Here is a 26,974-nt window from a genome sequence, read left to right as displayed (position 1 = left end):
ACCAGTGCTCAGGCTTGGCACCCATCAGGCCAGGAGGGCTTGGAGGTGCTGTGCCATGGGGCTGGGGGACATGGGGCTGCCTGTCCGCACCCTGTGGGTGCCCAGGAGGATGTGTTGCCTTCTCAGCAAGCATCTGGCACCATAAATAGAGCCAGGAAAGCTGCCGGTGTGCTCCAAGCAAGCATCCCTGCTGTGCCGCAGCCTGGGAGCGGGGCTGCTGGTGTGGGGAGGGACTGTGGGATGGGTTTTTACCCTGGATAAGAGGGTGCAAGTGTAAAACATCCCCGTGGTCCCCGGGGGCTTGCTGCAGCTTCCCATCCGTGTTGTGAGAGCGGGCTGTGCCCTGTGATGAGCTTCCCAGCTGCAGCAGAGCAGGGTGTTATTGTTGGGACCCATCCTGGGCTCAGCGCTCAGTTTTTCCCTCTGCTCTCCCTCTATTCCTATTGAAGCTTTGAGGACTCCAGCCCGGGGAAAAGTTGAGTAAGAGCCTAGAGCTTGGTCCATTCCCTCCAAACGTCTCTCGGCAGCTCGCTGGGCTCAGAACAGGCCTGGCAAGGGACGTTCCAGCTTACGAAAAGCATGATGCACCTCGGCAAAGGCAGCTCACGCTGTTTACTCCTTGTGCTGGAGGAGACAGCGGAAAACCGGGGCTGGCTCCGGTTCCCTGCTCTCCTCTCCGGTGTCACCCTGCCCAGGTGAGCTCCTGCCATCCCTCCCCGTTGTGCAACACCCCCCCCCCCCCGGGCTGGGTGCAAGCTGCTGTATGAAGCATAGGGCAGGCACGCAGAGGAACAGCGAGGCAGGGTTTTTCTTTCCAAGTGGGTGGGGATTCCTGAATTCCCCTGGCATTGGCCACGGAGTTCTTTCCAAGCCCCATTCCAGTGTCAGCCCGCCTAGCCCTGGGGGATTTGGGCAGCTTCATCCCCAGCCTGACTCAGCGTGAGCTGCTCCTCATCCTCCCTCTTACGGCAAGAGCTGCCCATGGAGGAGCCACCACTGGGACCTGCCTGGGTGGCTCGGTGGGGACCGGTCCTCCAGCGCTGTGGGGTGGCCCCAGTGAGCACCCAGCGTCAGCGTTCCCCAGGGATGCTCAGGCATTTTGCCTGTCCTGCCTTGCTTATGCAGAGCTCCGCTCCCCTGCCCAAAGCCACACACAGATTTGGGGCTCCCGGGTGGGCAGCCCCTGTATCCCCAGGGCCCTCCTGCATCCATGGGATGCCAGCTCCCAGGGAGGAGGAGGAGAGCCGGGAGGAGGTGGTGGTTGTATCTGGGAGGCTCTGGACCCGCAGGAGGTCTCGTGCCCCATTCCTGAGCCCTTCACACCCAGTACTGGTTGTTTTTCAGGGGGGGGTTGGAAGTCCGGCAGTACTGGAGGAGCTCGGGGTCTGGGGGTGCCCCCGTGGCCTGGGATGGGGGTCCTGTGCCCTTGCCCTCCAGGGCATTGACAGTCGTTAGGGGGATGCCTTGGTTGGGGTCCGTCCTCCGGAAGGTCTCCTGGTCCGGTACAGCCCCATTCTTGGCCTTGGAGGAGGGGGTGCCCTGGACGTGGTGCTTCCCTGTCTTGTTGCGCTTGTGCAGGTAGAAGAGCAGGGGCAGGATGAGGGCCAGCAGGAGTAAGATGAGGCAGATGGGGATGATGATGCTGAACATGTTGGCCTCGATGAAGCTGAGGAAGGTGCCCCCCTCCACGGGGCTGGGGCTGGTGGTGGCACCAGGGCCCAGCCAGGCAGTGGGGGGCATGCCCAGCTCGCTGGCATTGGGACTGCTCCGTGCTGTGCCATGGGGCTGGGACATGGGAGGTGAGGTTGCCATGGGGGCAGTCAGCAGGGTGACACCATAGGTTTTTGAGGCGTTGTAGGGCTCAGTGCTGTACCCCAGGGATGCTACTGCGGGTGGCACGCCGGCAGCCACCAGCTCAAACACGAAGCTGTCGCTCTGCAGGGGCTGGTCGGTCTCTGCAGCATCCAGCAGCTCCAGTCCCACCAACCCTTGCTCCAGCTCGCTCTGGCTGAAGGTCTCAATGGGAGTGCTGGGTTGTCCTGGGTCCCTGGAGACCCTCACCAGGCGGCTGGCATGGGGTGCCCTGCGGACCTTGAACACTGGGATGCTCTTGGTGCGGTTGGCCAGCTCGCTGGCATCCAGGACACTGGTGTCCAGCAGGGCTGTGGTGCCCCTGGGCCACAGGCTGCCTGGCCGAGCCTTCACCAAGGCACGGACGGTCACGTTCACCACCCCGGTCCTGTTTGCTGCCCGGGACATGGCGAGGAACTGGAAGGCATCCTCAGGAGAGCTGAGGTCGATGAAGGTGAACGTCACCTCCCCGCGGTCCAACTGCTTCTGTGAGAAGCCCCGTGACGGCTTTTGGTTGACCTGCACTTGGCCAAACCTTGGCTCCCTGGTGATCCTGTACAGGGCATTGCCCGCCCCCAGCCCTGCGGCGCCCAGGAGGTGATGGTGGGACACGGGGGCCCTGTTCAGGTCCTGGGGCACCTCCAGCAGCACGGGGCTGGGGGCAGTGCTCCCCGCAGGCAGCACCTCGATGTCCAGAGCGGTCAGGGTGGGCGGGTGGTGGCCATCGGAGAGGCTGAGGGCCAGGGCGCCTGGGGCATGGCTCCCGCTGGCCACAAACACCACGTGGCCTGCGTTGACATCCGCTTGGGTGAAGCGGTCGATGGGCTCCTGCGGGTTGTGTGTGTTGGCCACGTGGCCAGCAGGAGGTCTCTGGAGGATGCTGTACACCATCTCCTCTGGGGACCCCCATGGATCTGCCACATCCAGGTACTCCTGGGACAGCGTCACCACAGAGCCTGGGGGCACCCTCAGCACCTCTTGCTGCTTCACCACCTGCAGTGGCTTGATGCTGCTGGGGGTCACTGTTATATTGAAGGCTTCGGAGATGACCACCCCTTCCTGTGGGGGACGGAGGGACCGCTGCGCCCGGGGCCGGAGCCAGGCCTTGAACCTGAAATGATCCTCAGAGACGCTGTCCCCACCATGGGCATATGCCAGGCGCCCTGCAGCCAGGTCTGACTGCAGGAAGAATGGCTGAGACTGTTCCAGGGGCACACCGGCCACCAGGAGCTGCCCATGGGCCGGTAGCCCCGTCACCAGGAAGACCACATCGTGTGCAGCTCTCTCCGGGGCCAGGATTTGGCTCAGGAGGTTGGAGGCATCCAAGACTGAGGTGCCAATCTCAGCCCGCTGAGCCCTTGGGAGCTGGAGACCTGGGGAGAAGAGGGAAAACCCAAAGGTCTGTGAGGCCTGGGAAGAGCCAGGATCTGCTGGAGGGAAGAGCAGAGCTAAAGGAGAGCAAGCTAGAGCAGAGGAAGGAGGATTGCGAAGAAATTGGGAGGCATGAGAATCACTGGGACTTGGTTTGGAGAGACGATGCAGGAAGGAGTTGTGCAGAGAGCCAGTTAAAGGACGGATGCAGGTTTAGATGTTGCTTGATGCAAAGCTCATGCTTATTTGGCCGTGGGAAATGGCACATCACTGTCTACGTACAAACAAGCTGTCCTAAAGTTTGCACAATCCCAGCTTCAGGAGAGCTCATTTGTCCCTAACTTCTCCTTTCCTTCTTTACCTTCATTCCTCCATAGCTGGGTTGAGCGCTGGGGACACTTTGCCTCGAAGGAGATCAGCACAAGGAGGATGAAGGAATCCGAGATGGTCGTGGGAGCCACCACACGGAAGCGGATGGCATCCTGAGCCAGCCAGAAGGGCTTCTCTGGCATCTCGTGCTGGTAGAAAATCAACCTGCTGTCCACCTAGGAGCAAAGAAAACCTCCATGAGCTCTGCCGAAGGGTAAAATACAGACCCGTGTGGAAAACAGTGCATTTGTTTCATCGCTGGTGTGATGGGCACTGTGGCACTGGGGACGGAGGAGCTGGTGATGCTGTGCCAGAGCCAATGTGTGCACCCTGGGTTCTCATCTCAGCTCCAGGAGGGAGCACCCAAGCACTGGTTAAGTAAGAGATGGGGATCATCGCCCGCAGTGGTACAGATGCCATCCTGTGCCTCCCTGCCAGGATGCTTCTGCCCCTCAGCGGGGGAAACTGAGGCTCAGCAGAAGGGCTGGGCAAGCACAGCTCCAGGTGTGTGTGCTTCTGAGGGATGGCTTAGCAATGAGCCCTGTGCCATGCCCTGCAAAGCCTGTCCCTGTGGGACAGAGCTCAGAGCAGGGGTGAAAGCATTGCGCTCTGCTCTCACCTGCAGCAGCAGCCAGCACGGCCAGTCTGCAGCAGGGAGGGAGCTAAGGGAAGGGGATTATAACTCCCTGAGCCTCTCCCAGCACTAAATCCGGGGCTGGTGGCCGTGGTAAAGCCGGTGCTGGGGCGGCAGCTCTTAATCCCTCTTTAGCAGCCCTCGGCAGAGCTGGGAAAGCCAGGATGCGGCTGCAGCCCAGCTCTGCCTCCTCCAGGGATCAGGTGCCCTTGGTGGCAATGGGCCGGGCTGGGACCCGTGGGGTGATGCAGGGCTGTGCCTTGGGATGCTGGCGACAGGGAAAGCTCACCTGGGCTTGGGTGAAGTTCCTGATCTCCTCTCCCTGGGCAGTGCTGAGCCTGCCCAGGCGCGGGGCTTGCTCGATGCTGTAGTACAGAGCGGTGGAGCTGGCGGGGCTGTTGCTCACTGCCTGCAGGTTCTGGCTGGTGATGGGCTGCAGGGCACCTGGAAAACATGGCCGGGATGGATTTCAACCCATGGCCTCGCCGCTCACAGTGCGCAGGCAGGGGCTGGTGCAAGGGGCTGCCATCCAACTGGGAGGATGGGGAACACTCCTGTACCCACCTGGGCACACGGTGAGGCTCTGCTTCTTGGCCAGGCTGATGAGGGGCTCCCTCTGTGCCCTGATGAGGAAGAAGTGCCCAGGAGACAGGTTCTCACCATCCCACAGGTCGAAGGCAAAGCCCCCATCCAGTTGCCCTGCAGAAAGCATTCATTGGGCATTCATTGGGGCAGAGAAGGCTGCAGCCACCATCAACCTGGATCAGCGTGCTGAGTGATGGGGTTCGCATCCACCTTGGTGGCCCAGCTCCCCTCCAGTGCTGTCACCACCTCCCTCAGGCTGATGCAGGGGGCCAGGGCACCTCAGCCCTGTCCTACCTTGGTGCATGAAGAGGATGAGGCCGTTGTTAATCTGGGCCTGGGTGAAGCGCCGGACCTCAGCACCGGGCGCCGACCTCAGCACCACCTTCCCATTGGCTGGGGGCTGGATGGAGTAGATCACCTCCTCCGGCAGGGAGTCCTCGTCCTCGGCGCTCAGGACATAGGGGCTGATGGCAGCCGTGGCGCCTTCCCGCAGCTGGGGGATAGGGAGAGGCTGTAACCCCCTGTGAGGCTCCCAGCGCTTCTCCCCTCTTCCCCAGCCAGCTCCAAATCCCATCCCCACTTAGAACGCTTCACTGGGTGCCTGAGCACATCCCGGCCCACAGGGATGCCTTGGCTGTGTGCTGGGGGATGCCTCTGTCACTCTGCACCGCTGCCAGGTTTGCCACCATGGTCCATGCATCCGCATGGTGTGTGCAGGAGGGCAATGGGGAGGGCTTGCCCCTGTGTGCCTCAGTTTTCCCAAGCACTGGGAATGGAAGAAGGCACGGTCCTGTGCCTTTGACACATTGCTCCCCATTGCTCTGCAGGGAAAGGGCTTTTAGTGGGGTCGCTGAGCCCTGAACTCGCTCCCTGGGTACGTGATGACTACAGCCCTATCTCTCCCAGGCTGGATGTTTCTCGCAGCTCATGCTCCCATCAAAGCACCCATCCCGCTGTGCTCTCCCAAGGCTGCAGCAAGGCCACCAGCCGCCCCAGCAAACCCTGCAGGAATGACAAGTATGCAGCTGAGCTCAGGGCCGCTGTGAGGCTTCCCAGGGCCGCTTCTCTCAAGCCCCAGCATCTCCCATCTCCATCTGGAGGCAGTTTTCCCTGTTCCTAATCCTTTGCTGTACCTCATCACACCCCAAAGCTGCCTTTCACTCTCAGGATGCCCAGAAAGCATGGGCTGCATCGGCTGAGCCTTCCTGCAGCTCATGCAGGGTGGAGGGGCAGGATGTGCTGCATCCCGCAAGCCCACAGGACAACACCCCGGCACTGGCTCTGCTGCTCAGCTGCCTGTGATGAGCTCTTCTCTGCTGCTTTCAGCTGGCCTAACTCAAAGCATTGCTTGAGTGGGTGTGGGTGCCGGCAGTGAAATGAAATCCCTTGGAAGTCCCTGTGGGATGGCGGGAGGCAGGCTGGAAAACACCGCTTTGGAGGGATGGGGTGGGGGAAGCACTGCTGGACACAGGCGGCAATGGGAGCTGCTGCTGTGCTGTGTGTGCTCCCGAGTTGCAGGCTGTTCCTTCTCCACAGCCAGGTCACTCCAGTGCCCTTTGGAATTGCTACCACAGCCGGGGCTCGGTGCCAAGCTGTGGTCAAAGCCTGGAGAGGTGATTGTAGGCGGGGGGGACGGGCAGCACCGGGCATCACTGCTCACTGGGACACGGTGGCTCAGAGCCCGCGCCACCGGGGCTGAGCCACCTCGCCATGCTCCCCGTCCTCTGCATTATTAAAGCCTCCTGCCTGGTTCCTGCTCCCATTATGTTTGCTCAGCCTCTGTGTCGCCTCTGTTCTCCAGCAGAGGCCGCGGAGCAGCGCCCGGAGCGTGCCCGTGTGCGCTGGTGCAGCACTGGAAGCCTCTCTCTTGGTGGCATCCTGCCACCCGTTCTCCTGCTGCAACTCAAGAAGCTGCTTGAGGCCGAGCTGCAGGGTCCTTTCCAAAGGGCTCTGCTGTGGGGTCTGAACCCTGCCCCTTGTCTCCTCATCCCGGCGCTGGCCGGCACAGGCAGCAGAGGGAAGGAAGCTTTGTGCAATCCCTCTCCCCTGGACCCGGCCTGACCTTTAAACGCTGAAGTCATCTCTCGCCACAGCACAAACACAGCAGGGCCGGGCCCCTCCTGAGCCTCGGGTTGCTTTAGCATTGCTCCTGCTGGGAGCAGGGAGCTTTTCCCAGCTCCAGAGCCCCTCCTGCGGGCAGCCGAGGTTACCCCTCCCAGGGCCGGGGGGGGATCCCGATGGAAAGGCACATGGAATAAACTCAGGGTTTATTCTGGGAGCTTTTCCTTTCCCTTCACCCTTTTTTTAGCACGGTGGCTGGGAGGGAAGGATGTGTTACCCGACTGCCTCGCAGTCACTGCGCTAATAATGGGCTGCCTAAAAATAAGGCAGGGAAGGAGCTTCCTCCTTCTCCTCCTCTCTCACAGGGCCAGCTCTGTGTCTAATGGATGGCACAGGGGCCAGAGCTGCTCTGCCGGCTCCCTCCAACCTGCCAGAGCCAGGGGGCCAGCAGAGAGGAGCTCTGTGGCCTCTGGAGCAGGGATGGGGCCACCATGGATTCAGCAGCTAATGGATTAACCAGTGTCTATGGGAGTGCAGGATTTGTGCACAGCTGGGACAGATCCTGGAGAACTCCTGGCATTATAAAAGGGGTTTGCTGGGAAGGGGCTGAGCTTCCTGGACTGGGGAGTGTAACTGAGGCAGGCCTAGAGCAGGGGCTGGCTGTGGATGGGGTGCCCCAAACTTTGCTGGCTGCCCTGAGTCCCTCTCCTTGCCTGTTCCCTTCCCTTGGAGCATCTCTACAACTGCCTGAGAGGAGGATGGAACCAGGAGAGGGCTGGGCTCTGCTCCCAAGGAACAAGGGATGGGACAAGAGGAACCGGCCTCAAGCTGCACCAGGGCAGGTTTAGATGGAGCTGAGGAACAATTCCTGCCCCAGAGGTGCTCAGGCATTGGAACAGGCTGCCCAGGGCAGGGCTGCAGGCACTGTCCCTGCAAGTGTTCACACAGCATGGAGATGAGGCCTCAGTGCCATGGGTTAGTGGTGGCCTTGGCAGTGCTGGGAACGGTTGGACCTGATGATCTCAAGGATCTTTTCCAACCTAAGGAATTCTATGTTTCTATGATCTTTTTCGGAGTCCAGGCTCCCAGACACCTTCCCAAAGTCACTGTGAGGATCTGGCCATGATGGTTGTGATGGAAAGAGCAGCGTTCTCTCCAGCCAGCTTGGGAAAACTTGGGTAGGGTGAGGATAGCCTGGGGGGTGTGGGGTGTGTGTGGCCCTCCTGTTTGCTACTGATTTCTTTGCTGCAATTTGCAATTAGTGACCCTTAATGGGGCAGGAGGTGCCTGAAGCAAAGAGGGGACTCCAGCGGCTGGCGAGACCTGCTTGCTTCTGACTTCACCGCGATGGGCATCAGGAGGGCTGTGAAAGGTGCCTACACAATGGAGCACTCGCACTCTGTGCTGATGGAGCGGGCCCTGGGGCAGGCTGCTCCGAGAAGAGGCGGCGCGGGGCCGCTGCCTGCCGCCGTGGCACGTAGCTGCGGGGCCGCAGCGCTGCTGCGGGGGGATGCTCCCATCTTGCGGCCGCTCGCAGCATCGACGGGGCGGAAGGAGAGGGGCCAGCGGAGCCGGTCTCCGCCTCCTGCAGCTCCTCGCCCCGCCGTGAAACCGCCTCCCTATCCCGGAGCCCATCGCCTGCCTCTGAACCCCGTCCCTGCTCTGCTGTGCCCCGTTTGCCAGAGGTGCGTGACCAGGCTTGGAGTGGGGGGTCCCGTGAGGTCCCCATGAGGGACTAGACCCCACCACCACCACCCCTCGGTGTTCTGGCGCTGAGCCCCGTGGATGTGCCTGCCCGTCCATCCCCGTGGCATCTTACCTGCAGGCCGGCGTTGACCCTGAGCCGGGGCCCCTTGGATCCGCGGGGCAGGATGGTGATGAAGATGGTCCTGGGCTGGCTCTGCCGATCCACCTCGGAGGCGTTGGCCAGCAGGGTGAAGCTGTCGGTCCTGGCGCCGGGGCCGTGCTGCCGGTACTGGATCTGCTGCCGTTCCACCTGTGGGGCAAGGGCTGGGTGACCTTCGGGGAGGGGACCTGAGCACCCGACCTGGGAGGAGGGAGCAAGATGCGCACCTACCAGTCGCTCCGGGGCAACCCGGTGTGGGTGCTCTGCCTGCATCCCCACCCTGTATCCCCAGGGACATTTAAACACACCATAGTGGGTGATGCATGCCCCTCACCCCAAACCCCTCCATCCTAAGGGCAAATATCTTGGATGGGGAGAGGAGCCTTTCCCATCCTCTCAGAGCTGCTGAGGGCTGGAGCCCACCCTGGGATGTTCCCAACCTCCCTGCGAAAGCAGTGTGGTAGGCAAGGAGCACCCTTGATGCTCTACCTCTCTCCAGGTGAAGCTGTGCAGCCCAGCACCCACGGGCCGCTCGCTGTTCAGGAGGATGCCGAACCTGGGCTGCTCGAGCACCATGAACTCCACACCCAGAGCCACGTAGTAGGGGTTGGGGATGTTGAGGATGCCTGTGGAGAGGGTGGCAGAGCCACCTCCTGGCACTGTGATGTTGCGGACATCCAATGGGACGGTGCTGGGGAGCACGGCCAGGCTCACCACCACCCCCTCCAGAGGGTCCGCACTGCTGCCTGTGATGTCCACCACAAACTGGTCACGCTCCTCCTGGGGCTTGGAGTGGAGGTAGAGGACTCTGCCGCTGTTGATATCCTCCTGGGTGAAGGACTGGATGGGGTCCAGGCTGGGCTGCTCGTTTGAGTCTTGGTCGTGCTGAAGCATTGCCAGGAAGCCAGAGGTTGGGGGCCTTCTCACCAGGTAGACTATGTCCTGGGGAGGGATCTCTTCATGGGTCACCTGGGAGTATGGGGGAGATACAGTGTGAGTGTGGGGCTGGCGCCTGCAAGCCTGGACTGCCCCACAGCCCCACTGCTGTGCAATACCCTAAGGCTTGGCTGTAGGATAAGCTGCAAGAGACACCTTCTTGCTCATGCCATGCCAGAACCCCCCATCTACTCCATGGCAAAGCCCGACAAGTCATTTCCACTGGGCAGGTGGGAGTAAAGTGGAGTCCCATGGGTGGCTCTCCTGGTTTGGTGGCCGGGGAAGTGATGCATGTCTGGGGAATGACTAGAGAGGGGGATACTCACCAGTAAGTGTTCCTCCTTGATCCCAGCTCCCTCCCCCTGGAAGGCGTGGATCTCCTTGTGGTTGACCATGTGCAGGGGGCTGGGATGGGTGTCCAAGAACACGCTGATGGCCAGCGTGTCCTCCACTGCCACCTCATTCACTTCTACAGTGAACTGGAGCTCATCCCGCGTGTTCCTGCTCCCGTTGTGGCGGTAGGAGATCTCTCCTGCTAGCAGGTCCCTCTGGGAGAAGGCCATGACCGGCTGCTCCCCTCTCAGCACAGTGCCCCACCTCGGGGGGGTTGTTATCAGGAACCGTATCTCTTCATCTGACCTGATGTCCATGTTGGTCTCCAGGCTGAGAACAGAGGAATCGATGCTCCCGCGACTGCCTTGGTGGATGACCAGACCGGTGTTGTTGACTATTCTGATGTAGGGCTCTGATGCCTGTACTTCCAGGAGGGCCGTGGTTTGATGGAGACCATCTGAGACCTGCAGCTGGATCCAGCCCCGATCAGCCCCTGAATGGACAAAGAGGATCTTCTTCTTCCTCAAGTCATCCTGTGTGAACCGATAGACCTGGTGGCTTCTGTCATCAACGGACACAATGCTGCCAAAGAGAATGTCCTTCCTCGCCAGCACCAGCTGCGTGTCGGAGAAGCCGGAGTCCTTATCGGTGAAGGCGATGTCATCTGTTGTCAGTAGGTGCTGCCCATTGCGCACCACGTTGAACACCTTATTCACCACCTGAACCGGAGTGTGGTCATTGACGGGTTGGATGGAGACCCTGAAAACACCTCTCACCTCCTCTGCCTCGGGCTCAGCGCTGCCATCACCCTGCCTGGTCGCTACGAAGGGGATGTCGTCCTCCAGCGTCTCGGAGTCATCGTGTTGGTACAGCAGCCGGCGCTGGAGGATGTCATCGTTGGTGAACTCCGTGATCTCCTCTCTGGAGGCCCAGCCATGGGATGTGGCCCAGGCCAGCCTCCCGTGCGCGGGCCCCTCAATCACTTCATACAGGTAGTCCATGCTGTTCATGCTCTCCACAAACAAGTGGTCCTTGGAGATGACCGCTTGCCCGCCTTCCGGCACAGTCAGGAGGACGTTGGTCAGGGCTGGTGCATCGGGGTCCCCACCAATGCTGATGGTGTAGGTATAGACAGGAGAGTGCTGCTCACCCGCACGCACGCGGAACTGGAAGGTGTCCTCGGCTTGCTGAGAGTTCCTGATGGTCACGCTGTAGCTCAGGTGGCTTCTCTGCAGGTCCTCTTGGCTAAATCCAAAGCCTTCGGTGAGCCTGTTGCCGAGCAGCTCCAGGTTTCCCTTCTTGGGAGCCTGGATTATCACATAGTGGAAGGGGACTGGGGTGGAGTTTGGATCTTCCAACATTGCCTCCAACTCCTCAGTGGTGATGTTTCTGTGCCGTTTATTCTTCATCTGGAGGGGGACCATGGTCTTCATCTTAATGGTGGCTCTTTTAATCCTTATGAGAAAGGTGTTGTTTTCCAACACTTTCTGCCCCACCTGGACTTTGAATCTCAGCTTTTCCACGCTATCTTCCAGCCGGTGCTCCGGGTCTGTGCTAAAATACTGGATGCGCCCTTGCTCCAGGTCTTGCTGGTGGAAAGACTCAACTTTTTTCCATTCCCCTCCCATGCTTCCTTGCTTCTGGACCTCCCCATACCTTAGGGGCTCTGTGAGGACATAGAGAATAGCCACCCGTTGTTGCACTGCGTTTGTCTCCACTGACAGGTTGGCTGTGGTAATGCGTGCAGCTCCTCCTTGGGAGATGGAGAGACCAGTGTTGTTGTGCAGGTGGATGTCGGGGTCAATGGCGAGGATGCTTAAGGTAGCAATGGGGCTCGGGACTGTGCCATCACTCACCTGCAAGGTGAGCTGTGAGTTTGTCCCGCTCTGATGCACGTAGACTACGTTGCCTGCTTCCAGGTCCCTGCAGGAGAACTCTTCGATGGGCACTCCAGGGTGAAAGTCGTACTCCACATAACCCTCCTCCATCTGCTGGCCACCATGCAGCTGGAATTCCAGGTCATCGCAGGATGTGTCATCATCCAGGACCTGCAGGATGTCGGTGGTCAGGTGCTTCCGCGTGTGTTTCAGCATTGTCATGTGGTTCCCATGGGGGAAGATCACCTGCGGGGCATCATTGATGGGGTTGATCATGATGGGCAGCAGGTACATCTGCCCCTGCCGCAAGCACTCCGGGACCCCTTGCTGGGCTGTCACCGTCACCTCCAGCATCAGCTGGTCCATGGGCCCCTCGGAGCCATCGTGGATGTATCTAACCTTCCGATTCACGATGTCCAACAAGGTGAACTTCCTCCTGCTCCTGGACCCAGGGATGTCGAGCTCCAGCTGGCCGTGCCTTGGGTCGTTGGTGATGCTAAAGAGGATCTGGGACTGGCGGATGTTTGCAAGGCTCAAGTCCACTGTTGGCTGGGCGTGCTTCCACTCCAGATAGGCCATGCCCCCCTCGGAGACGATGAGGGGGCTGACATGCAGCAGCCTGCTGATGTTGGCAAAGGCAGGTGGGAAGCTGTTGTCCGGCCGGCACGGCTCCACCACCAGCCCTGGAGCTCCTGACCAGACATCTGGAGGTGGGGAGGTGGGTGCCTCATCCTGCTCGTACACCTCATCGTATTCCCAGTAGTGGTCCTGTTTTCCACAGCCTAATGTGATGTCCCTTGTGATCACGGCATCTTGCAGGCTCCTCCTTTGCAGGTTTATCCGCAGGTCCTCCAAGCAGCCAACGAAGGAGCTGTTGGTCATGGTCCACACCGAGATGAAAGCAAGATGGTGCTCTCTCAGCCTTTGCAGAGCTTTATCATTCATACCTCCAATGAAGAGGTTCCCCTGAAGGTCCAGGTAGTTATTGATACCCCTGTTGGAGGTGGATGAGGCGTAGTAATCTATCAGTATCTCAAACTTGTGGATGTCTGTGTGGACTTTGACGTAGTGCTGCTGCTCATCGCTGATGAAGACGTTGTTGTGCAGGACAATGATGCCGTTCCCCTTCTCCACAAATCCCCTCAGGCGCCCGTTGGAGATCTCCAGGTAGAAGAAGTCATTCTCCAGCCCTGCGTGGTAGATGAGGGGTGCCTGGGTGATACTGGTTGTTATCACAAACTCAATGGTTGCTTCCTCCCTCGCTTCCCACGTGGGAAATGCAACGTAGGAGTGTGGCCCCGGGAACCCAAAGGGCTCCTCGGGCTCTGCAGAGAACTGTGTGCTGCAGCCTTCCTGGACCCGGTGGAAGACCTTGGAGCTGCCATCCGAGGACAGGGAGGAGAGCACATCCAGGCCGTTGAATGTCACCAAGTGGAGGCAACCTCGGAAGGGTGCGCTGGCCTCGGTGAGGTACGGCAGGTCAAGGCTGCCTGTCCCCCCGGCGTAGAGGCCGTGCTGGATGTCCAGCTCCCGTGCAGGCCCTGCCATGTCCACGGAGCTGTTGAAGAGGCTGTCAATGGTCAGCGTCATCCTGTTGTCCTCCACCAGCAGCTCCACGTCGTGCACTGCCAGGTTATTGAGCTGCAGCTCCGCTGGGGACTGCAGCATCACCTCCTCCGAGCCCAGCCGCAGCCTGGCCTGCAGGGAAGGACACAGTGCTCAGCGCAAGCAAGGGGACACCTCTGCATCTACCTCCAATCCCTGCTGGAGCACGGACCCCTGCCTGGGCACCCACAAGTGGTTTGGTCTCTGTTTGCTGCTCTGTGCCCTGCTCTCTTCCACCTCCAGGCATAGTGCCCCTCATCCCGCCTCTCTTCATGCCCTCTCTGTCCCATCCTCTGAATTTCCCTCCTTTTCACTCATTCCCAAGTCTTGTGGTTATTTCCCAGTGTTCCTCTATCTCCCGGTCCCACATCTGGGCTTCTCCTCTCCCCACATCTGCCAGATGCTCACTCCTTCCCTGCCCCATCCTGCCTGCTAGCCTCCCTCCCTGCACCCTGGGCTGCTGCTTCCCCTGGGAACGGGCAGGGAAATAACAGGCTTTGCTCCCCACAGGCAGCAGCCTGGAGCCTGCTGGAGCAGAGGGTTAGCTGGTGGCCTCTGAGACACATGGTCTGCATTAGGGAGACCTCCGGCCAGCTGCTCACTTGCTGTCCTGCTTTGGTTTAGATGTGGTTGGTGGCCCAGCTTGTGCTGCACAGAGGCAGGATGTGCATCTCGGATGCTCCCTGCTCTTTTCCTTCATGGTGAATGCCAACACCATAACCACAAGAGTGAATTTTGTTCTTCTGCCCTCATCCCTTCCCATGTCCTAGCTCCATCTGGCTTGTGGTAGCACAGGGGAGACCTCTCTCATCTCATCCCTTCTCTTCACTAACCCCTTGCACCCCAGGGATGCTATGCACCATGTCTGACCATGGGGTGCTGGTGTCTGGGTGTCTCCGTGATGCTCCCCAGCACTACTCTGTGTAGCGGTGAAGAGCTTCCCCCAGCTGGACCCTGTGTCTCTGATAATCCCAAGCCCGTGTTCACTCTCCTCTTGAGCTCAGCATCCCCTGGCAGGGGTCTGTGCTTGCATCTGTCCCCATGGGCTGCTGCTTCCAGGTGCTGCCCTTCCATCCTCGCCCTGGATGGAGCCCCACAGACCGCAGCCCGGTGGGTGCTGACCTGCAGGGTGCCGTCCCGCAGCTGGAGCAGGAGGTGGTCGGGCTGCCCGGCGGCCAGGAAGAGCAGCCCGTTCCGCTGGCTGGTGTAGAGCTGCAGGCGCAGCCGCACCGTGCGCGATGCATCCGCCAGCGGCATCTCCACGAAGCCGTCCCCGAAGAAGGAGGCTGGGGAGAGAAGGGAGAGCGGGTGAGGCAGGGAAGGACACCCCCTGCCAGCCCTGCAGTGTGGGTGCTGAGCATGGAGCCAGGCACACCCACCAGTGCTGAGCCTGGAGCCTCCCAAGCACACCCATCAGTCCTTCCCCGTTATCCCTGTGACAGGGGGCTGTGATTGCAGCCTGGACAGACCCTCAGGGAGCCTGTTTCCTGCTTTTCCTAAGGGAAGAGTTTCCCAGGGGCTGGGTGCTGAGGCAGAGGTGGTGGTTCTTGCCCATGGAGCTCTATAGAAGAAGCTTTCTCCTTGTCATGTGGCTGAGTTCCCAAGTGTTAGGAGGCAAATTGTTACCCTGTGACTATCAGCAACCTGCTCTAGTGGAAGGTGTCCCTACCCATGGCAAGGGGTTGTAACTGGATGAGCTCTAAGGTCCCTTCCAACCAGTCTGGGATTTGATGAGTATTATTTATTGTATCATCCAAACACTGCTGACATTCACCCTGAAGGTGGCTGCTCCATCCGTGCTGGAGGACTCAATGTGTGTGCCTGTGATCCATATGTGGATGTGAGCCTGTACAGAAGCCTCTGCTTAAACAGGGCGCCTGAATATGCTGCTGGAACCCATTCAACACCCAGTATACATCACCCTTGGAGGGACTCAGCGCAATGGCATGTGGTCATGAAATGAAAGACTGTGTCACAGGGCACATGAAGGAGAGGGCAGAATTAAAAGCACAGGGAGTGGCAAGGCTTAATTTTAGAGTGCTTTATAACGCTGAGCTGGCTCATGCATGCATGTGCATAGCACACATGTTAAATGCACGTGTCTGCCTTAGCTCCAGAGCAGCCCATGGCAAGGTTAACTCTGTGCTTGCAGGGCGAAGCAGGAGCAAGAGCTGTAAGTTGTACACATCTGGGGAGGACGTGTCAAGGAGGGGGGAGAATAGGAGCTCTCAGACCCTATGGAGTCGCAGTGCTCCAGGTTATGTGTGCGAAGCCTTCCTGCTGTACTTTGCTTGCCATCAAAGCCACCCTGCTGCAGACCCAAGCTGGGTTGGAGGCCCCACAGCCAGCCTTGTGTGGTGCCAGTCTGGCAGGGGCAGTGTTGGAGCTCTCTCCTTTGGCTCAGTGTGCTTTTGTGAGCCGTGCCCTGTGCAGGGGATGCTCTCCTGAGCCCTGCAGGAGCAGAGGCACCGCTGCTGCTGGCTCTAGAGAAGACACCTCTGCTTTCTCCTGAGGTTTATGAGAATAACATGGGCGTTGCGAGCCCGTCACCCCACCCGCTGTGGGCAGGGAAAAAATGGCAGCATGGAACTATGGAAATATCTCGTTTTAATACCAAGCCCTTTGCTCAAGCCTGCTCATTTCCTGCCGCTGGCACGGGGCACTTTGCCTCCCTTGTCTTCTTCAGCCCAGTGACTCAGAGGAGCTTTGCTGTTCTTCACAGGGCTCTGTCCTCTCCTGACCTGCTCCCTCCTCCCAGGGGTCCCTGCAGAGCCACCCAGCCCCAGCACACCTTGCTCGGTGGCCAAGGGTGATGGGTGCCGCTCTCCCCACCACCTTGTCCTAGTGTTTGGTGAGCTGGGCACACCATAACAGGGACTCTTCCCCTCCTCTTTCCTTGCCCAGCCCCGGGCAGGCGTGCTCGTGCCCTGGCGAGGCATGCACACATGCATGCAATGTACTGTGCTCCCCAGCGATGCTGCATGTACGTTATGTGCTGGCTCCTGTCGAGGTTCCCCATGCGTGCTCCGTGCTCTGGCTCTCACTGGGGTTTGGTTTTGTGGCTTCCCCTAATCCAAACCACGTGCTGCTCGCATGGGCACCGAGCGGCTGCTCTCACCCACCACCGGTGTCACTGCCAGCCCAGCGATGCTCGTGTTGGGGCTCACTTTTGGGGCTGGAGGAGCGTTCCAATGTGACAAGGGGCAGCAGTGCCGCAGCCAGCACATTGTGTCCCGCCTCCCTTCTCCAGAAGCTGCCAGAGATGTTTTTCCACTCTTTCCCCCATCAAATACTACCAACAAAGAGCTGCTGAACGTGGGGATGCCCAGGGGAGTGGTGCTGTTTGCTGGGGAGGGAGGAGGGAACCTTGCCTGGGGTTCCTCTCCAGCAGCAGTGGTGTGAACTACTGCTGTTTGTCTTCCCAAATTCCTGCTTTGCTGCTCTCCTCCCCTGCTCAGCAGCCTGGCCAGGATGAGGATGAGAACACCACTTGACCTGTGGCATTTCTCGTTCACAAGGGACTCGCAGTTTTTCACCTCCTTCTCCCCTCTTCCTTACCCTCCACATTGCAAAAGATGCAGCAAATGTGGCTTGATGGATTTTGGGGTTTTTTTTCTTTCCTAAATGAGGGGTTTTTTTCCACCCTGAAGGAGCCTCCTTGGCACAGGGCGCATCATCCCACAGCTCCAATTTGAACATGGACAGAGAACATAGGGAACCCCCTCCAAGGCATGCAGCCCTATCTGTGTGCTGACGGCAGCCAAGCATCCCAACATCACCCCATGCCGATGCACTCCTGTGACCCAAAAGCACCTTTCCCAGGGGATCACTCCATAGCTATGTTGTGCCCCAAGCTGAGCCTCGTCCCTGGATGGAGATGCTCAAGCTCCCCCGCCATGGGAGCAATGCTCTGCATGTCCTGGCCATGGGTTGGGGTGGGCACCGCTCGCCTTGGCTATAAATAATTGCCATTCCCAGCGCGCGGTGTCCTGCGGGAAATCGCTGTCCCTGCCTTGCCAGGCCCATGGAAAGGCGTTGACGAGACGAGAGGGGCCTCCGTCACAGTTTCCAAGCAGCCGGCCAGGAGCCAGCAGATTATAGGCTGCGCTGTCATTCGGGTTTGGAGGGGGGTTTGCATTGAAAACACCCAGGAGAAGAGCCAAAAACAGGGAGCAAGGGGCTGGGAGCGGGGCCCTGCGTGTGCTCTGCGCCTCCCGGGGCCAGGGAACAAGCAAGGGCTGTGTGCGAGGCCCCGGCACCCTGGCCAGCCGCCGGCCACGCGCCGGGACCGGGATGCTGGGCCATTGCCCCCTGCTCCTCCAGCTGGAAGCACGGCGGGTTCGGCCTCTCCAACTGCTGGTGTTTGGTGTTCAGGGAGGGTTTGGGCAGCCCCAGAGTGCGCAGGCTCTGGCGGCTCCGGGTGCAGAACCGGTGATGAGCAGCACTGTGGAGGGGGTGGGATCCCCGCCTATCCCGGGGTCTGGGGCTCAATGGGGCTGCTCTGGGCTCTGCTCCATGTTGTTAACATCTCGGTACACAAACTGCTCCCCCGCACGTAGGAGGACGGAGGAGCCAACTCTCATCCTAGGGAAGGGAGAGCTCTCACAAAGCTCAGCACAAGGGCTTGCAGAGAGAGCTGGTGCTGGACATGCGGGGGTTAGGAGCAGGGAGATGTCTCCTGGGTATGCAGTGGGAGATGTGAGCTGATGGATGGATGCCTTCCTTACCCACAGGCTCCTACCACACCTTGGGGTATCCCCATCCCTGCCCGTGGGACGCGTTTTGGGGTGTGCATTAGGAGCTGTATCAGTGTGGGGGGTACAGAGGAGTCCTCAAGGTGCTGCAGAGACTCCCGAGGAGGATGCTGAGGCCGAGGAGGAAGGAGCTGAGCAATCCCAGCCTGGGGAGGGGCCGGGCGCTCAACAAGGCTCCATTGAGGCTGCGGTGTGGGGCAGGTGGGGGCCGGCACTGGTGTGTGTTTGCAGGGAGGGGACTGGAATCCATTACAGGCAGGTCTTTAATCACCCGTGCGGGTGCCAGGAGAGCCCCGTGCGAACACACAGGCCCCCCCTGAAAGCCTCCCTGTGTCTGCAGCCGCGTCCCGCCCCGGCCGCGCCGCCGGTGGAAAAACAGCCCGGGAATGAAGGCTCCTTGTTGGCCGAACAGCCCCGGGCTTGTGCGGGCGCTGGGGCAGCCCAGCCCGGCGGCTGCTCCCCTTCCTGCCCTTCCTTCCTTCCCGTGCCATCAAGCAGCCCCTGTGTTGGTGATGCTGCTGAGCCCCCCTCGCTCGGGGTGCAGCTGGGGCACCCACCCTGGTGTGTTCCTCTCCTCCACAGCAGCACCAGGAGCTGGTTTGAGGCCGTCCGAGTTGTTTGGGGTTGGTTTTCTCTTAGCTGCATGGCTTTATAAGGTGGTGTCGCCCACTTGCTGTGCAAGCACCAGGGGGGCTTGAGGGCACCCACCCAGCCCTGCGGATGCTGCTTGGCAGCGGGAACCCCTCTTGGTCCCCAGCAGTGTCTGTATGAGCTCTGCCAGCACAGTCAGGATGGGTAGGACCAGTCCTTCTGCCTCCACCATGGGTGTCCCCAAGCTTCAGCCTCCCTAAATCCCAGCCTGGCTCCCGACAGGACCTGCGTTCCCCCATGCTTTGGCTGCACCCCGAGAGGTGGCAGGGCTGGGCTGTGCCCCCATCCCGGCACAGGGTGGAGGAAGGGATCTTACTGAGAAAGGCTTCTTTATGTTACACATTCCCTTCGTTTTACGGCGTGGTTTTATTTATGGCCAGGGAAGGAAATGAGCAGCTTGCAGGGCAGGCTAAGGCAAACACAGCCTTTGGGGTTTGGTGGGGGCCTTGCTTGGAGGACGGGGGGGACAACTGGGGGGCTGCTGCTGCCTTCAGGGCTGCCCAGAGACCTGCCTGGGTGCAGAACAGAGGCTGAGCACTCATCTGGGTCACTGCAGCACGACGGATACTGGTCACACATGAGCCACTTTTGGGCTGCAGTGATGGCATCCAAGCCCAAGGGGACTTGGGGACATGGTCCCCCATGCTAGCAGGACCCTTCTCTACAGGCAGCATAGGGCTGGTTCCTCCAGGGCGGGCTCAGGCACTTGGGATGGGGCAGAGCCCCAGGGAACAACAGGGATAAAGCAGGAGAGCAGGGAAAAGCCTCTCCCTGCTCTCCTGCTTGTGGGGTTCAGCCCCCAGATTTGCAGGCGGGTGTCATCAGCACAGCTCCACTCCTGCTGTGGTTGCTCCTACATGGAGGAGGCTTTTTCACTCCATCCCTACTTCCAGGCTTCATCCCGCATGACTGCAGACAGCAACTGCAGCTCCCACATCCGGAGCCAAGGCTGTGCGTGCTGCTGGAACCCCGGCAATGGGAACCAGAGCTCCGGCTCTTGCCTCCCACCCTCCACCTGGCCCTCCCTCGCAGCGGGGCTCCCCGGGGCCAGGGCTGATGCTTTCCAGGAGTGCCGGCCAGCAGAGATTGCTGGAAAGCAGCTCCCGGGACACCGCCAGCAAACCCAGAGCCCATCACCCTGCACCGGGCTGCTTGACGTGGCCATCACCCTTGGTTCAGGTGCAGGAGCAGAGCCTGTGGACCAGGCTGCTCTGCTTTGCCCCCATCCCATCCTGCTGGCTCCTGCCTCCCGAAGCAGCTCCTCCACCCCTACCTCTGGCTGCACTGCGCTGCTTTGAAACCCTCCGTCTGTGTTTATGAATCCAGTTCCTCTCCCTGTCCCCCTGCCAGATGCTCTCCCGCTCGCCTTCCCCTGCCTCACAGCTCTGGGGAAGAAAAGGGCCTTTTTGCAGCCCACGGACTTGAAGGTCAGGGGAAAACATAGACCCAGCTCATCCTGTGCTGCCTGGGAGGGGTTCTGCTGTGTTACCCCATGTCTTTCCAGCCCCACGTGTCTGCCTGCTCCTGCCTGCCTTCCCCATCCTCACAAAGCAGCCTGAAGGAGCTGCTAGAGCTGGAGGCCATAAAGCGGGGTCCAGGAGGCTTGGCTTGGAGCTCCAGAGCTCCAGCTCTTGCTTATCCAGCGTGGTTTTACAATGATTCAAGCGGCCCATAAGCTGATGGTATTTCCTGCTCTCTCCTGCTCAGCCAGATGCAGAGCCACGGAGGGGAGTGCAAGGAGCTGATCCCTGGCACTGCTGCGGCCCCGGACACACATCGGCTGCACCCCAGGCCTGGCGTGAGCAGGAGCAGGGATGGAGAGCTCTTAATGCCATGTGCCTGAATGGCTCCGGAGGGACTTAAGGAATAAGCCTGAGCTGGAAGCAGTGACTGGAGTTTTTGCCCTGGGAAGCGAAGCGGGGGGAAAAAGTGGGAGGATTTGGGGAAGCAGGAGGCTCAATGGGGCTTTTGTACTGTCCCCTGCAGTGTGAGTCAGGCTTCCGCTGCCAGAGGTTGGCCTGGAAATATCGTATCAGCCCCAGAGGACGTGGTTTCCAAACCACCCCAGTCGGGCTTGCTTCTATTTTTTCCTCTTTTCTTTCTTTCTTTCTCTTTCTCCCAAGCCCTCTCCCTCCCTACGCACTGGCTGGCAGGTTTTCCAGCTCCACCCTGCACATCCCAGCTCCCACAGCTTTCCCTGCTCCGGCTCCATGCTTGGGAAGGCTCATAGGGCCTGTGGTGGCGGATGGGGGGACCATCCTGGCCAGCCCAGCGCTGCAGGAGCAGGGGGACCTTGGCTGAAGCACTGGGCACCCAGGGCACACACCCCACTTGCAGATCCCTGAATCCCATCACAGACTGGTGCCCATTCCCGAGCCCATCTCCAGCCCCAGTGCGGGGAAGGAGCCTCCCTGGGAGCTGGCGAGGGGACCGGCTGGGGGATGCACAGAGTACCCCTGGAATGGCTGGATGTTACCGGAGAGATCCTCGCCTGCCGTCAACAAACAGCACCGCTGGAGAGGGGCCCATCTCCAGCTGCCCAGGCTCGGATGTTTCCCAACCTTGCTTGTGTCAAACGGCTCTTGGAATGCCGAGACGGGGGCTGGTTATCAGCCAAAGTCAGGGAAAAGGGGGGAAGGATGGAGCAGTGCATGGAGGGGATGCTGGAGCTCTGCAGGATCCCTGCATCCAGCTCTGGGCTCAGGGGTAGGGAAGGAGCTTTCACTGGGGTGATCTGGCTGTAGCTGTAGCTGGCAGGGCAGTGCCCACAACACCATCCCCAGCTGCAAGGGCCATGGCCAGGATGGGCTTTTAGTGATGCTGGGTGCTGTGAGGGGCAAAGAAAGGCATCCCCATGGACAGGGAGAGGTGTTTGTAGTGTGGAGCGGGAGAGAGGGGCTAGTTTTCACTCATCTGGGGGTGACATGCTGAATTGCCTGCCTGGCAGCTCTAACTGCAAAGACAGTATTCCATTCCCCCCCTGCTTTCTAGAGCTGAAATCTGCTCTTCTCTTTCCTCTCCTCTCCTATCCCCTCTCTGCTCCGCATCCCTTTGGCAGCCCCCTCCCATCCCACCTCCCCACTCCCGCGGTCCCCCTGGTTTTCCATGGATGGGAAGCCAGCGCCAGGAGCTGTTTACAGAGCCAACAACCTCCTGCTCTATTGGGGCCGCGGGGGGCTGTGGGGGTGTGGAAGCGGGTGCTCACATCCCCTCCCAGGGCTGCGGGGCACGGCACGGGCCTGTTCTCAGCCACATCCACCTCGGGCCAACGCTCCCCTCTCTCGTCCCCAGCTCCCAGAGGAAATGACCCCGGTGAGCCCAGGGATTGCTGTGGGATGGAGCCCGACTGAAGCCCAGCCAGAGGCTGGGAAAGGGAATGGGAAATTCCTGGTGAACCCCCCCCCCCCATGCATTCTGCCTGTGCACTGGGGAGCACTGGGGGCTTGGCTGACATGGTCTAGTGTGAGATGTCCCTGCCTGTGGCAGCGGGTTGGAACTGGATGGTCTTAAGGTCCTTTCCAACCTAAACCATTCTGTGATTCTATGATTCCATGGTAGCAGATGGGGAGCATCCATTAAGCTGCCTGGGTATGGCACCGCAAGCAACGGAGGGCTCTGGCCCTCAACACCCTTCCCTTTCCTGCCTTTCCTCTGCCTGCCCACAGAGGAAAAACAACCATCAGAATGCCAAGATTTGGGCAAAAGAAGCAGCAGGGATTCACGGGGCCATCCTAAGCTGACTCACAGCTCACGAAGGCCAGTGAGTCACAGTGATGGTGACTTTTATCTCTCTTCGGTTTGAAGGCACATGATGGGACCTCCAAACCGTGCTTGCCCCATGACTTTCTCCACTCCCATCAAGTTCTGGCAGCACCATTCGCTTCCCCAAGATGCTTTCTGTCTGCTACTGGCTGTCTGTCCGGCTGTCAGGCAGCCAAGAGCAGCCGTTGGGCACAGGGCAGCTCCCAGAGGTATTGCACGGGGCCATGCGCAACTGGAACACCCTGGGAAGGAGGGATGGAAAATGGGAATTTATCACCCTCTGGGATCCAGGGCACGGGGCATAAACATCCATCACCCCACCTCGCTGCTGGTTGGCAGGGCGATGCTCGCAGGCCCTATTTGGTCTGTCCTGAGGATGAGTGACAGCTAACGGGCAACAACCAGGCGGCAAACCTGCATCCTCCCATCCCAGGGGTGGGAAGAGCTGTAACAGTCCCCTTCCTCTGCTTTTAAGCCTGGCTTTGCAGAATCCAGAGCTACCCCAATGTGGGTCTGCTTTGCAAAGCGGTCCTTGGCTTTCCATCAGTGCAGCGTGGGTTCTCTGATTGTGGCACATTAACAAGAAGCCTTTGGTCCATTTGCAGGCTTCACAAGTAAAATGAGCATGGTGCAGGCAAGGCCTTTCCCACTGCAGCAGCTCTGCTCATCACACGTTCTTCTTGACCTCAGTTTTGATGTTACATTGACCCTAGAAAAGCTCTGCAGGGCATCCCATCCACATGCAGCATGGCAACAAGCACAGGGCACTAGGGAGATGGCTCAGGGAAGGGCTGGTTTGGGAATGAGGGGTCTCTGATGAGCACCCTCCTTGCTCTGTGACTCCAGGAGGCTTAAGGTAGGTGGCAGTGAAGGGGCTGGTAGCAAAGCAGGCTGTGCAGTGTCATAGAATCAAGCAGGCTGGAAAAGCCCTCTAAGCTCATCCAGTCCAACCATTCCCCATCAATGCCCAGGCCACCACTAACCCATGGCACTGAGGCCTCGTCTCCACGCTGTGTGAACACTTGCAGGGACGGTGCCTGCAGCCCTGCCCTGGGCAGCCTGTTCCAATGCCTGAGCACCTCTGGGGCAGGAATTGTTCCTCAGCTCCAGTCTAAAAGTACCTGCACAGACCCAGACAGTGAACAGAGAGGAGCTGAGGCGTTTCTAGCACTGCCCCAGCTGAAGGCTGGGGTGATGCTAACGCTTGTCTCCCAAAAAGGACACAAGCCAGAGCCCGGCACCTGGAAAGGAAGGGCCGAGGAAGCAGCCCCTGGGAGCCAGGCTGGGCTGTTGGCCTGTTGCGAACAGTCTGTGCTTTGAGCTTTATTTAGGCACACAGACAGGATTTGGCTGCTGCCTCCCAGGCCCTGTTACTGTCCAGCCTTCAACCTGACTTCAGTTCCTCCGTCTTAACCCTGTCCTGCGATCCTGGAGGAATGTGTGTATTATATATTTGCCCACAGCTCTCTGTTGCTAAATATAAGAGTGAGACGAGAATATTTCTTGACAATTCCCACGATACCAGTTTGCGTTCTCCCCCCTTTTTTAGCCTTTTTTTCCTGTTCTTTCCCATCAGCTGGAAGCTTTTCCAGCTGCTTGGAGCTGTGACCTCAAAACATGCGGCACATCCACAGAAAAGAAACTTTGGTGAAATCAGTTTGGTTTCCAAAAGTGGAGAGGAAAAGAGAGGCAGGAAGGGTCCTGGCTGGGTACCCTGGGGTACACACTGGTCCTGGGGCAGACATGGACAAGCCGGGGTCACACTCACTTCCCTGGGACTCCCATCACCACTGCTGAGGTGTCCAACCAGCATTTGGGGGGTGGCTTTTTGGCACCCTCTTGTTGGATGCTCGGGGTGGATGCAGCTCATAGGCACCCCACGCATCCAATTCCTTCTTCCTCCCGCATCCCTCCTCATTCCAAACCCTCAGGGAGATTGGTTTTGGGGTAGGGGGAGCTCAGCCTATGAGTGACTTCGGTGGGAACCGGAGGGGAAGCAAGCTGCCTAAGAACAGTTTACTAAAGCATCACACTTGGGTGTCAAGAGGGCAAGTTTTATGAGTGCTGTTCTCTTTCTGATACAATCTCCTACTTGTTGATGTGCACGATGACTCTTCCCATGTGGGGCTGAAAATTTTCCATTTCCAAGCCCCTGAACCTGGGCTTGGAAGCAGCACAAACGCATTCACATGGGAATGCCCATGAGACCATGGGCACTGGTGGTCTCAGCAGGGGTGCTCCCATGGAGAAGGAGCCTGCAGAAAGCTGGTACCCAGACCCAGGGTCACAGCTGGCACATCTGGTTCAGCTGGGTGCAGGAACAGTCCCCAGCATCAGAAAATGAGCTCGAACCCCCTTTCCTGTGATATTTCCCTTTCATTGATCCCTGGAGCTGTGCCCAGGGGGTTTGGCTGATACCAGTGAAAGCCACGTGCTGGTTTAAGGCAGGGGTTGCTGCAGCTCATTCACCATGGAAGAGCTTGAGAATGCCAGGAGCCCGGGGGGACATCCCGGACACCCGAGCGGGCAATGGCTCTGTGTGGTGAAATCCGTGCCTGGGATGGAAAGGTCAGGAATGAAGGAGACCACTCTGTTTGCTAACAATAGGGGTGTTTTTTCCACACGGCTTGCCAGGCATCGTCATTTTAGTGTGTGGAATAAAACAGAAGGAACAAGGCTGGAGGGAAGGAACATGTCCCGGAGGCCACCTGCTCACTGTGGAGGGAGCAGGGACAACAAGGGACCTGCAGGGACCTTATATGTGTTGAGAGCCACAAGGCTATGGAGTTTTCCTCATCCTCCTCCTTGCACCGACACAGACTTGGATGCAGAAGATGGCTGGGGAGCAAAAGCCCAGGGGTGGTCAGTAATTCCTTTGGAAACTGCTTTCCAAACCTGCTGTTTGGAGCCCTTGGAGAGGTTTGGGAAGAGAAACTGTTCAGTGAGATGTGATATTGGTTTTGGGATGCCTTAGGGGAAAAAGCGCTTTTTCAGTTCCCATCACTGCTGAAGCTGTGGATGCTGCTAACACAGTGTCAATGGTTGGTTAGATCCAGAGTGCAGCTTTGAGGGTCATGTGAAGGCACAGACCTGTCCCAAGCAGGATGGGACCCATGTCCAGAGCCAGCTGAAACTCAGAGCATCCCCTAGCAGAGGAGGAAGCAGAAGGTGTGCAAAGGAGGTGCAGGGTGGGATGCAGGATGGGTGTTGGGATGCTGAGGCAGGACACATTGCTGTGCCAAGGACTGTGTGGGCAAACCTTGCCACTTCTTGGGCTAGCTGGATATAAACTGGATATAAAGCACCCGCTCTGCTCTCTGCCCTGCAGTAACTCCCTGCCCAGCTCTGTCCTAGCGCAGCAGCCAGCATCCCCTGTCCTGCGGCATTAGGCTCCTTCCCCTGGGGGTACCCCATCATGTGAGGGGTGATCCTGCACCCCTCGGGGCTCCCTGGCCCCATGTACGCAGCCACCCCGTGCACAGCATAGACGGATGGACGGAGCAGAGCCGGGAGGTGACGCACGCCCTGGAAAATGCTGCCCGGCTCCGTGATTCCCACTCATCCCACCCTGGATGAGAGGGGCTGCCCTGCAAAGAGCTACTGTGGCAAGGCCAAACATGGGCAGGGAGGGCTGGGCTGGCTCTCCGTGCGGGGGCTGCAGGATGTGCCCATGCTCCGTGCCCATGGAGCAGGGAGGGTGCCTTTCGCCCTCGGGCTGCTCACGGTGCAGACCCTGCGGCTCCTGCGTGCGTGCAGGGAGCGAGCCCTATCCCACCCAGGTGCCCCTGGGCACAGCATCAGGTACCCAGCACCCTGATCGCCACCCTGGATGAGCAGCCCAGATCCCTCCCTCGGCTTTGCACGCAGGACAGCCTGGCCCAAACACCCGAAACGGGCAGCTCCCTCTCCCTGCTCCTGCCAGCTTGGCGACAGCTCGGGGAGAGGACCGCCCGCACACACACCGCTGGGTCCCCATCCCTCCCCAAACCAAGCCTTATCCCTTGGGTTTCTCCCCGCTCCATCCCTCGCTGGGACGGGGCTTACCTCCGGCCGGGGGTCCTGCGCTGAGAGCCGGGGGCTGGCAGGCCAGCAGCATCAGCAGCAGCAGCGTGGCAGTGCCACCTCGGGCACCCATGGTGTCCCCCAGGGCTGGAGCAGCGGCTGGGGCTCCGGGTACGGCACAGAGCCGTCCTTCCAGCAGCGCTTCCAGGCGAGGGCTGCAGCTACTACTATATTTAATGAAGGGGAGTTGAGGGAGGGCCCTGTAACTTCTGCCGCCACTCAGGAAGGAGGAATTCGCTCAGATGACAGAGTCAATCTTTTCTCTCTTAAAGGGGCC

General features: G+C 59.5%; 1 protein-coding gene and 1 long non-coding RNA gene across 2 annotated transcripts; one reads left to right on the top strand and one right to left on the bottom strand.

The window, feature by feature from the left end:
• The first annotated feature begins 560 nt into the window (after positions 1-560).
• LOC133209209 (uncharacterized) lies at positions 561-3,835 on the top strand. Its single transcript, XR_009724636.1, has 2 exons — positions 561-695; positions 3,600-3,835. It is a non-coding gene; the product is annotated as an uncharacterized LOC133209209 (long non-coding RNA).
• CSPG4 (chondroitin sulfate proteoglycan 4) lies at positions 794-26,974 on the bottom strand. Its single transcript, XM_061347705.1, has 10 exons — positions 26,680-26,974; positions 14,591-14,754; positions 9,980-13,561; positions 9,207-9,686; positions 8,691-8,867; positions 5,105-5,303; positions 4,790-4,924; positions 4,515-4,669; positions 3,584-3,767; positions 794-3,224 (listed from the first exon to the last, which is right to left on the bottom strand). The coding sequence occupies exons 1-10, from the start codon at positions 26,768-26,770 to the stop codon at positions 1,318-1,320; spliced, it is 7,074 nt and encodes a 2,357-aa protein (XP_061203689.1). The 5' UTR covers positions 26,771-26,974; the 3' UTR covers positions 794-1,317.

Source organism: Neopsephotus bourkii, unplaced genomic scaffold (genome assembly GCF_033783945.1).
Source record: "Neopsephotus bourkii isolate Nb327-2 ecotype Australia unplaced genomic scaffold, CSIRO-AGI_Nbou_v1 NB_318, whole genome shotgun sequence".
Classification (NCBI taxonomy): domain Eukaryota; kingdom Metazoa; phylum Chordata; class Aves; order Psittaciformes; family Psittacidae; genus Neopsephotus; species Neopsephotus bourkii.
Note: the sequence above shows the minus strand (reverse complement) of the source record. Positions and strands in the feature narration are given on the sequence as shown.

Coding starts and splice junctions, on each gene's coding strand:
- CSPG4 (XM_061347705.1), bottom strand. CDS start 26,770: ATGGGTGCCCGAGGTGGCACTGCCACGCTGCTGCTGCTGATGCTGCTG. Junction 9,687..9,979: donor TCAAGGAGGAACACTTACTG/GTGAGTATCCCC, acceptor CCATACTCCCAG/GTGACCCATGAAGAGATCCC. Junction 3,768..4,514: donor GGAACTTCACCCAAGCCCAG/GTGAGCTTTCCC, acceptor CTTTGCTCCTAG/GTGGACAGCAGGTTGATTTT.